At 43.0% G+C, this 12,070-nt stretch overlaps 1 protein-coding gene across 1 annotated transcript; it reads right to left on the reverse strand.

Annotated features, from left to right (window-relative positions):
• Positions 1-1,262: 1,262 nt before the first annotated feature.
• LOC139760365 (uncharacterized) lies at positions 1,263-4,376 on the reverse strand. Its single transcript, XM_071683446.1, has one exon. The coding sequence runs from the start codon at positions 3,835-3,837 to the stop codon at positions 1,330-1,332; it is 2,508 nt and encodes an 835-aa protein (XP_071539547.1). The 5' UTR covers positions 3,838-4,376; the 3' UTR covers positions 1,263-1,329.
• Positions 4,377-12,070: the final 7,694 nt, after the last annotated feature.

A 12,070-nucleotide genomic window follows, 5' to 3' on the forward strand; every position in this document is an offset into this window, starting at 1 on the left:
GCTCGTTAGTTACTGTTTGGTAAGAGAACACGAGCCACACTCTCCACTTCTGAAACCTTGTTACAACCAGAGACACAAGACCTACAGACCATCAGACACCTACTGCAAGACTCACAAAATAGGCAGACACATTATTGTGATAGCAGCTCTAAGCTGTTTCTTGAACTGGGAGAGGGAAATGTGGTTAGAATCAATGACGGCACAAGTGAAGACTTAAACAAGGGTTTAGTGGTTCCTCCTAGATCATATATGGTAGAGAATATGGATGGACAGATTTACAGGAGAAATAGGCAGAAACTGCATGAGACAGCAGGAAGCCCAAGTTCTCTAAAATATGGCAATGGTTATGATGTTGAAGTAGCTGATATATGTCATGAAGGACAAGGTTCTGTGACACCGGGAATCAACAGAAGACGAGCTGAACCGGAAGAAGTGACAAGTGCAGTGGACAAGCATGATTCCAGTGAGGTTAGAATATCTATAGAGGTAGACTAGTGCCACCCCTAAGAGGTTAAATCTATAGATGTACAATGCATAAGTAATCTTTGTACTTTGCATACCTATGAATAATGTGCAATTTATTTGGTGTTATAATTTTTTTTTTTTTTTGCTTTCTTTTGGTGAATTCAAGATCATCATAACTTTCCTTCCAGAATCAGTTGTGCCATCCCTCAACTGGTTGGTCTTCCTCCTCCTGTACCACGCAGAAGTCAGTGCTGAAAATGATGATATACTTTTCTTTACCCACTGAGAGTTACACATTATTCTGGTCCCTCGAACCATCACCTGGATCCCAACCAACAGTTAAAGATGAAGAGCTACTGCATCATTCTCGCCGCTGTCATTTAATTTTCACATGAGATCCTTCGTCCTTCAGTTGCAATTTGACATTGCAACTACATCGAGCCCATCCGAGCACGTAAAGACCGCTTTACAGAACAGCCTCATCTGAGCTAACAAACATTTGTTTACCACCCCACAGGCTATGTAGAAACTAAGTACCATTTCTCCCGTTACAACAAGGTCAGTGATGTGCAGAGGAGCGGTGGCTGCGTCCCTGTTGTGACATTTCTCTCTCTAATCTTCAGTCTTTAGCTGCATTTATTTGATTAAAGAACACTTATGATTATCATTGATGATATTACTTCTATCATTATCATCATCAGCAATGTCATTATTATCATTAATTATATTACTGTTATTATCATCATTACTGCAATATCATTATTATCGTATTCTTATCTTTTATCGTTAGTATGCTAATTCAGAAACAAAAAAGATATCACATTCAAAGATAGCAATGGCCGCATTCCCTTAATCCTCACACTCTCAGCTTTCGTCAATCAAATTGATGAAATGTAAGAGTTGGGAGTTATGCTTCTGAAGCCTCTTATAATGCTTGCTAAGTGATTTGACCTGTGAAGTAAGAGCATTAATTTCCTCCGACTTCCTTTGTTCAGACTCATAGAGCTTCTCGATCTCTTGGCGAAGCTTTTCGTTTGTTTCCCTCTCTTTTTGAACGGAGTCATCAGCTTCACAATCATTTCCTTGTTCGAGAAGAGAGAGAGATTGGCGAAGTTTGTCATTCTCTTCTCTTTCTTCACGAAGGGACTCTTCATTTTCATGCAGATGCCTGCTCAGCTTATCAACCACCTGGCGAAGGGAGTCCAGTTCCTCATAAATCAGTTCTTCTTCTGACTCCTTATCAAGATGATTCTGAAGCTCTTGACGGAGAGAGGTTATCTGTTGGTGATTCCACTCATCTTTCTCCTTATTCGCTATGAGGAACTGCTGAAGATTCTCTTCTCTTTCTTGAAGAGAGCCTCGCAGCTGATCGTTCTCTCCCCGAAGCTCCTCATTCCGTTCCTTCTCGAGACGAAGAGAGTCTCCCAGCTTATCGTTCTCTCCCTGGAGCCCCTGGTTCCGTTCCTTCTCTTGACGAAGAGAGTCTCCCAGCTGATCGTTCTCTCCCCGAAGCCCCTGGTTCCGTTCCTTCTCTTGACGAAGAGAGTCTCCCAGCTGATCGTTCTCTCCCCGAAGCCCCTGGTTCCGTTCCTTCTCTTGACGAAGAGAGTCTCCCAGCTGATTGTTCTCTCCCCGAAGCTCTTCATTCCGTTCCTTCTCGAGACGAAGAGAGTCTCCCAGCTTATCGTTATCTCCCCGAAGCCCCTGGTTCCGTTCCTTCTCTTGACGAAGAGAATCTCCAAGTTTATCAACCACCTGGCGAAGGGAGTCCAGTTCCTCATAAATCAGTTCTTCTTCTGACTCCTTATCAAGATGATTCTGAAGCTCTTGGCGGAGAGAGGTTATCTGTTGGCGATTCCACTCATCTTTCTCCTTATTCGCTATGAGGAACTGCTGAAGATTCTCTTCTCTTTCTTGAAGAGAGCCTCGCAGCTGATCGTTCACTCCCCGAAGCTCCTCATTCCGTTCCTTCTCGAGACGAAGAGAGTCTCCCAGCTTATCGTTCTCTCCCTGGAGCCCCTGGTTCCGTTCCTTCTCTTGACGAAGAGAGTCTCCCAGCTGATCGTTCTCTCCCCGAAGCTCTTCATTCCGTTCCTTCTCGAGACGAAGAGAGTCTCCCAGCTTATCGTTATCTCCCTGGAGCCCCTGGTTCCGTTCCTTCTCTTGACGAAGAGAATCTCCAAGTTTATCAACCACCTGGCGAAGGGAGTCCAGTTCCTCATAAATCAGTTCTTCTTCTGACTCCTTATCAAGATGATTCTGAAGCTCTTGGCGGAGAGAGGTTATCTGTTGGCGATTCCACTCATCTTTCTCCTTATTCGCTATGAGGAACTGATGAAGATTCTCTTCTCTTTCTTGAAGAGAGCCTCGCAGCTGATCGTTCTCTCCCCGAAGCTCCTCATTCCGTTCCTTTTCTTGACGAAGAGTCTCACCCAGCTTATCGTTCTCTCCTCGAAGTTCCTTGTTCCGTTCCTTCTCTTGACGAAGCAAGTCCAGCAGGTTTTCGTTTTCCTTACGAAGAGAGTCTCGCTGCTTATCGTTCTTTTTCTGAAGCTTTCCGTCCCGTATCATCGCTTGTAAACGAGAGTTCTCTTCCAGAAGCTCCTTGTTCCGTTCCTTCTCTTGACGAAGGACTCCCTGCTGATGAATGTGCTCCTTTCTAGTCTCCTCAATCCGCTGACGTAGGTAATCAAACTCTTGGCGAGTCCTTTCTTTATCCTTATCCTTCCTTGCAAGATGCATGTTGATTATCTTTTGGTTTTCCTGCTGAAAGGAAATGACCACCTTCATCTTTTGTTGGAGCTCCTCGTTCCGTTCTTTCTCTTGACGAAGCGAGTCAAGCAGGTTTTCGTTTTCCTTACGAAGAGAGTCTCGCTGCTTATCGTTCTCTTTCTGAAGCGTTCCGTCCCGTATCATCGTTTGTAAACGAGAGTTCTCCTCCAGAAGCTCCTTGTTCCGTTCCTTCTCTTGACGAAGGACTCCCTGCTGATGAATGTGCTCCTTTCTAGTCTCCTCAATCCGCTGACGAAGGTAATCAAACTCTTGGCGAGTCCTTTCTTTATCCTCATCCTTCCTTGCAAGATGCATGTTGATTATCTTTTGGTTTTCCTGCTGAAAGGAAATGACCACCATCATCTTTTGTTGGAGCTCCTCGTTCCGTTCCTTCTCTTGACGAAGAGAGTCCAGCAGTACATTGTTCTGCTGTCGGAGCTGCTCATTCACTTGTTTATGGGTGGTCACATGTTTTCCAATGTCCATAACCTGGTGACGGAGGGAGTGAAGCTCTTGGCGATTACTTTCTTTTTCCTCATCCTTCCTTGCAAGATGCATTTTGATTAACTCTTGGTTTTCCTGCAGAAGGGAATGAGCCATCTATATCTCTTGTTGGAGCTCCTCGTTCCGTTCCTTCTCTTGACGAAGAGAGTCCTGCAATACTTTGTTTTGCTGTCGGAGCTCCTCATTCACTTGTTTATGGGTGGTCACATATTTTCCAGTGTCCATAACCTGCTGACGGAGGGAGTGAAGTTCTTGGCGATTACTTTCTTTTTCCTCATCCTTCCTTGCAAGATGCATGATTAACTTTTGGTTTTCTTGCAAGAGATCCTGAACCTCGTTCTTCTCAAGACGAAGAGAATTGATCTCTTTCTGAAGCTCGTGGTTCCGTTCCTTCTCTAAACGAAGGGACTCCATCAGTTCGCTGGTCTCCTTGGCGGACTGGTCTCTAACGATGGGCTTCAGCCCAGGTAAGAGCTGGCGTCCGGAGAAGTAGGGCCCGTCGTCGTCCGAGGACGACTCCTGGGACCAAATGCTCGGCACGATGCAAGAACATATCAGGAGGGCGATAAGAAAGCGCATGGTTTTATTTCTAGATACCATTTTGTTATATTTTTGGTTTGCAAGAAAAAAAACCCTTTTCATTAAACAAATGAAACAAAAGAATCGTGGACTTTGGTCGTGTTCACGTGATGGGTCAGGATCTTGAGAGTTGGGGGTGCCTGGCATTGGGTTACCGGCATTAGGTAAGATGTGTGCCAGTATTTGAGATGTCTGGCAATAGTTAGGACAGTTGAGTTGGCGGGTTGTAGCTGTCTTGTCTGGTAGTGACTAGGGTGGTACGTAGCATTAGTTAGGATGTCAGGTAGTAGCTGTGGTGTCTGATAGTAACTAGTGTGGTAGGCAGCAGTAGTTAAGATGTCGGATATTTGCTGAGGTGTCTGGTAGTGACTAGGGTGGTATGTAGCAGTAGTTAAGATGCCGGGTAGTGGCTAGGGTATCTGGTAGTGACTAGGGTGGTATGTAGCAGTAGTTAAGATGTCGGGTAGTAGCTAGCGTGTCTGGTAGTGATTAGGGTAGTATGTAGCTGTAGTTAAGATGTTGTGTAGTAGCTAGGGTATCTGGTAGTGACTTGTGTGGTATGTAGCGGTAGTTAGGGTGTCGGGTAGTAGCTAGGGTGTCTGGTAGTGACTAGGGTGATATGTAACTGTAGGTAAGATGTTGGGTAGTAGCTAGGGTATCTGGTAGTGACTAGGGTGGCATGTAGCTATAGTTAAGATGTCGGGTAGTAGCTAGGGTATCTGGTAGTGAATACGGTGGTATGTAGCAGTAGTTAAGATGTCGGGTAGTAGCTAGGGTACCTGGTAGTGAATAGGGTGGTATGTAGCTGTAGTTAAGATGTTGGGTAGAAGCTAGGGTATCTGGTAATGACTAGGGTGGTATGTAGCTATAGTTAAGATGTCGGGTAGTATCTAGGGTGTTTGGTAGTGACTTGTGTGGTATGTAGCTGTAGTTAAGATGTCGGGTGGTAGCTAGGGTGTCTGGTAGTGACTAGGGTGGTATGTAGCTGTAGTTAAGATGTCGGGTAGTATCTAGGGTGTTTGGTAGTGACTTGTGTGGTATGTAGCGGTAATCTGGGTGTCGGGTAGTAGCTAGGGTGTCTGGTAGTGACTTGGGTGGTATGTAGATGTGTTTAGGGTGTCGGTATTAGCTTGCATATTTGGTAGTGATTAGGGTGGTATGTAGCAGTAGCTTAGACATCGGATAGTAGCTAGGGTGTCTAGCAGTGACAAGGGTGGTATGTACCAGTAGGTAAGGTGTCGTCAATTCGCTCAGGTGTCTGGTACTGAGTTGGGTGGTACGTAGCACTAGGTAAGATGTCGAGTAGTCGCTTGGGTGTCTGTTAATGACTAGGGTTGTATGCAGCTGTAGCTAAGGTGTCGGGTAGTAGCTAGGGTGTCTGGTAGTGACTAGGGTGTTATGTAGCAGTAGTTAGGGTGTTGTGTAGTAGCTGCGGTGTATGATAATAACTGGATTGGTGTGTGGCAGTATATGTGTGGTGGTGACTGGCAGTAGTCAGGATATGTGATATTAGATGAGATAATGGCTGGTGTTAGCTAGTGTGTTGGGCAGTAGGTGGTGGAATGTGTAGCAATGATTGGGAAGGTTTATGACAGTAAAAATGTGGTGGTCATAGGTAGTAGACTGGGGATTCGAGATTAACTGAGGTGGTGTCTGGCAGTAGTTAAGATGTATTTCAGTAGAAAATGATTGAAAAAGATCAACTTCGCTACAAATCTTTTTTCTTCATTAGTCTTATTGTCACGGGTCTGGTCAAACGCAATCTTAACTAAACCAGGGTTAGGTTGTTGGTCAATCACAATCATTTTTCATAACGAAATCACCGCAAATTACGTCTTTATTATACCCTCTTAAACGTATTTTCACTTCACTTTCGATAACTTCATCTTCATCATTGAGGGAGCCTTATCTCCACTACACTCTCGACAATTGTAAATGCACTTCATCCACGATGATGCATCTTCAGTATTTTCATCTTTTTTTTCCCAAAGAAGGAACAGAGAAGGGGGCCAGATGAGGATATTCCCTCAAAGGCCCAGTCCTCTGTTCTTAACGCTACCTCGCTAACGCGGGAAATGGCGAATAGTATGAAAGAAAAAGAAAAAGATATATATATATATATATATATATATATATATATATATATATATATATATATATATATATATATATATATATTTTATACTATTCGCCATTTTCCACGTTAGTGAGTTAGCGTTAAGAACAGAGGACTCAGCTTTTGAAGGAAATCATCACTTGCCCCCTTCTCTGTTCCTTCTTTGGGAAAATTAAAAATGAGGGAAGGATTTCCAGCCCCCCCGCTCCCTCCCCTTCTAGTCGCCTTCTACGACACGCAGGGAATACGTGGGAAGCATTCTTTCTCCCCTCAGGGATAATATATATATATATATATATATATATATATATATATATATATATATATATATATATATATTATCCCTGGGGATAGGGGAGAAAGAATACTTCCCACGTGTTCCCTGCGTGTCGTAGAAGGCGACTAAAAGGGGAGGGAGCGGGGGGCTGGAAATCCTCCCCTCTCATCATTTTCTTTTTTTTTTTAATTTTCCAAAAGAAGGAACAGAGAAGGGGCCCAGGTGAGGATATTCCCTCAAGGGCCCAGTCCTCTGTTCTTAACGCTACCTCGCTAACGCGGGAAATGGCAAATAGTTTGAAAAAAAAAAAAAAAAAATATATATATATATATATATATATATATATATATATATATATATATATATATATATATATATATATATATATATATTGTACTATTCGCTATTTCCCGCGTTAGCGAGGTAGCGTTAAGAACAGAAGACTGGGCGTTTGAGGGAATATCCTCACCTGGTCCCCTTCTCTGTGCCTTCTGGAAAATTAAAAAAAAACGAGAGGGGAGGGTTTCCAGCCCCCCGCTCCCTTCCCTTTCAGTCGCCGTCTACGAAACGCAGGGAATTCGTGGGAAGTATTCTTTCTCCCCTATCCCCAGGGATAATACATATATATATATATATATATATATATATATATATATATATATATATATATATATATATATATAAGGTAAGAGAGATGTGTGGAAATAAAAAGAGCGTGGTTGAGAGAGCAGAAGAGGGTGTTTTGAAATGGTTTGGGCACATGGAGAGAATGAGTGCGGAAGGATTGACCAAGAGGATATATGTGTCGGAGGTGGAGGGAACGAGGAGAAGTGGGAGACCAAATTGGAGGTGGAAAGATGGAGTGAAAAAGATTTTGTGTGATCGGGGTCTGAACATGCAGGAGGGTGAAAGGAGGGCAAGGAATAGAGTGAATTGGATCGATGTGGTATACCGGGGTTGACGTGCTGTCAGTGGATTGAATCAGGGCATGTGCAGCGTCTGGGGTAAACCATGGAAAGCTGTGTAGGTATGTATATTTGCGTGTGTGGACGTGTATGTATATACATGTGTATGGGGGTGGGTTGGGCCATTTCTTTCGTCTGTTTCCTTGCGCTACCTCGCAGACGCGGGAGACAGCGACAAAGCAAAAAAAAAAAAAATATATATATATATATATATATATATATATATATATATATATATATATATATACCTGACCTACCACCAATCCACTCCCAGCCATCTGCCTCATCAACACCCAAGCTTTGATCTCGAAAAAGAAACATACAGAAGAAGGGGAGTTGTGTAGCGATCGCAGTGTCGCCCTAAAAGCACAACGACTGTGTTGATACCTTAATGTTACTTCTAGTGGGTTTGTTCTTGTAGGACAGGAGGGTCTCCAGTATCAACTGGTGGGTGTGTGATGAGCTACTGGCCAGCACAGAGAAGCTCGCTGCTCACATTGGCTGGTCATTGTCGTGAGTAGGGTTTCGTATTGCTGAGAAGAGGCAATTTGGTAATTAGGCAGTTTTCGTTCGTACTGACCGGCCAAGGTGTTCATGAATGCGCGTCCTGAGATGTCGTCTTCGTCTTGCCAACATGCAAAGCACTACAGCTGTTGTACTTATACTACACGACTGCAACTCTGTACGAATGACATCCTTGAACTTGAAAAAAAAAATTCTAAATTGTATTTTTGGGTTTACAAGTCGCTCTCATGTTAACTTGTGGGTAAAACTCACGTACTAGTAACGAGTGGTCAGGAGTTATGGGGAGTAAAGAGCTGCGGATATAGAGCAACGGGTAGCATAGAGGCACGGTTAGAAAAGAGTTGTGTGTATAGATGAACAGGTTGTTAAGGGTTAAGTATAGAGGAATTGGCTGTAAAGAGCAGGAGGCGTAGAGAGCAAGGTAATACAGAGAAACATGTTGTAATGCGTAAAGGGTATAGAGCGACGGGTTAGAGCAACAGGCAGTAAAACGAGATACGGGTATAGAACAACAGGAAGTAAAGAATAACAAAAACAGAACAACAAGTAATACAGAGCAACACATTAGCAAAGTGATAAGGGCGTACACCACCAAGTAGTGAAGAGCAACAGGTGTGAGGACAAACGGGTTTAACGCAACAGACGGTATAGAACAACAGTTACAAAAGAGATACGGATATAAACAAGTAGTAGAAAGCAACAGGTACCAAAGATTTACTGTTGTAAAGCAACAGGCACTACAGAGCAAACGGTAGTAAAGGGAAAACAGGTATAGAGCAAAAGGTGTAGAAACATGTATTAGGGAGTTACGGGTGTAGAGCAACAGGTAGCACATGGCAACAGGTAGCACATAGCAACAGGTAGCACAGAGCAACAGGTAGGAAAGAGAAACGGACGTAGAGCAACAGGTAGTATGAAGCAACACATACCAAAGACTTGCTGGTGTAGAACAACTGGAAGTGAACAACAGGTGTCAAACAACAGGATGTATAGAGCGCCAATTGGCAAACAGATAAGGACGCAGAGCAACAGATTTTATAACACAATCGGTAGTACAGAGCAACGGGTGTAATGTAACAGGCAGTGCAGAACATGCAGTAAAGAGCAACGGGTGTACAGCAAAGAGTTAGAGCAACAGCTTGCAAGGAGTAGCGGGTGTGCAGCAACACGTGTATAGAGTTACAGATATAGAGCAACAGGCGGTATAGGCTAAGACGAAGTACAGACCAACAGTTAGTAGAGACCAACAGGTAGTAGAGACCAACAGGTAGTAGAGACCAACAGGTAGTAGAGACCAACAGGTAGTATAGACCAACAGGTAGTACAGACCAACAGGTAGTAGAGACCAACAGGTAGCACAGACCAACAGGTAGCACAGACCAACAGGTAGTATAGACCAACAGGTAGTATAGACCAACAGGTAGTACAGACCAACAGGTAGTACAGACCAACAGGTAGTACAGACCAACAGGTAGTATAGACCAACAGGTAGTACAGACCAACAGGTAGTACAGACCAACAGGTAGTACAGACCAACAGGTAGTACAGACCAACAGGTAGTATAGACCAACAGGTAGTATAGACCAACAGGTAGTACAGACCAACAGGTAGTATAGACCAACAGGTAGTACAGACCAACAGGTAGTATAGACCAACAGGTAGTACAGACCAACAGGTAGTACAGACCAACAGGTAGTACAGACCAACAGGTAGTATAGACCAACAGGTAGTATAGACCAACAGGTAGTACAGACCAACAGGTAGTACAGACCAACAGGTAGTATAGACCAACAGGTAGTATAGACCAACAGGTAGTACAGACCAACAGGTAGTACAGACCAACAGGTAGCACCGACCAACAGGTAGCACAGACCAACAGGTAGTATAGACCAACAGGTAACATACACCAACGGGCAGTATAGACCAACAGGTAGTACAGACCAACATGAAGAGTACACAAACAGGTGACACAGAGCAACAGGTAGTAGAGATCAAAACGAAGAGTTGACCAACAGGTAGTATACGCCAAGAGGTAGTACAGAGCAACAGGTAGTTCAGACCAACAAGCAGTACAGAGCAACAGGTAGAATAGACCAACAGGTAGTACAGAGCAACAGGTAGCATAGAGCAACAGGTAGTTTAGAGCAACAGGTATCACTGGAGACCAAATGACACAACAGAGGCTGATCTCGGCCATGCTACCGGGAGGGTACTAATCTTCTTACTCAATAGAAACGACGACCAGGCGTCAGAAAACGGGATGAGCGTCTTTTCAGGGACCCCTTCCTTATAAAAGAAATAATTTCTAGAATATCACATCATTTTGTTTTTCTTTCGAGAACAAATTTTTCTTATCAAAGCAATATATTATTGGTTTATCATTTTATATATTTTTTTTTTTCAAACTATTCGCCATTTCCCGCGTTAGCGAGGTAGCGTTAAGAACAGAGGACTGGGCCTTTTTTGGAATATCCTCACCTGGCCCCCTCTGTTCCTTCTTTTGGGAAAAAAAAAAAAAAAAAAAGGAGAGGGGAGGATTTCCAGCCCCCGGCTCCCTCCCCTTTTAGTCGCCTTCTACGACACGCAGGGAATACGTGGGAAGTATTCTTATCCTGTTCTGAGAACTTGCTTAATGTTCCTGTTTAGTTAAAAACATTGAACTTTAATGTCTTCAGCAATAATAATACTGTCAGTGAAACTCTAATCAGAAATCATACAACTTCTCACAAGGCTGTGTGTACAATATCCCCTGTAAAGAGTGTAATCAGTTTCATACTGGTCAAACTGGTAAGGTCCTTATTATCAGTGTTTGAGAACGTAAAAATGCACCTTAAAGATGCTGATCACCAAAATGACTGGAGCACTGTCCAGGGTTATCATATACAGTAAAACTGTAGTGGATAGAAGTATTGATGAACTGTCTCTTATCAACACATCGTAGATATATTTATATGAATCACAACGTGTAAACACTCACACAGACACACACACACACACACACACACACACACACACACACACACACATCAACGGAGTAGCAGGTAAATAGCCGTAGACTTACCTGTGGAGTAAGGAAGGTTCTCTAACAAGATTACTGGCCACGTCAAAGATAACTTTTCACTCGCTGTGGAACTTCGAGCAGGCAGAGTCCGGCAGCATCTCTCTCTCTCTCTCTCTCTCTCTCTCTCTCTCTCTCTATCTATCTATCTATCTATCTCTATCTATCTATATCTTTCTATCTATCTATCTATATGATCTACCTATCTAACTATCTATCTATTCCTCCATCTATCTGTCTATCTATCTAGATGTCAAAAAACCAGCTGGTTCAGCAGCACATCAAGAACCAGCACACCTCACACATCAAGAACCAGCACACCTCACACATCAAGAACCGGTTCTTCACCCAGTATGTTTAGGGTCACAATCTAAAGAGACACAACCACCACACTGACGTGGTCACAACAATGTCTTTGTGTCACTTCTTCTCTCCCGAGTATGACGTCAGTAAACCACCCCATTGTCTGTTTACTATTTTGTGAGTGGGGGGGAGGGAGAATTATACACACTACATTCATCATATATATATATATATATATATATATATATATATATATATATATATATATATATATATATATATATATATACACACACACACACACACACACGCACACACGCACACTTTATCGCCGTTTCCCAAGTCAGCGATGTAGCGCCGGAAACAGGCGAAGAATGGCCCATCCACCCATATACGCATATATGTATACGTAAACGCCCATATACGCACATATACATACATATAAATATCATCATACACACATATATTAATACTGATATATATATATATATATATATATATATATA

Source organism: Panulirus ornatus, chromosome 3 (genome assembly GCF_036320965.1).
Source record: "Panulirus ornatus isolate Po-2019 chromosome 3, ASM3632096v1, whole genome shotgun sequence".
In the NCBI taxonomy this organism is placed as follows: Eukaryota; Metazoa; Arthropoda; class Malacostraca; order Decapoda; family Palinuridae; genus Panulirus; species Panulirus ornatus.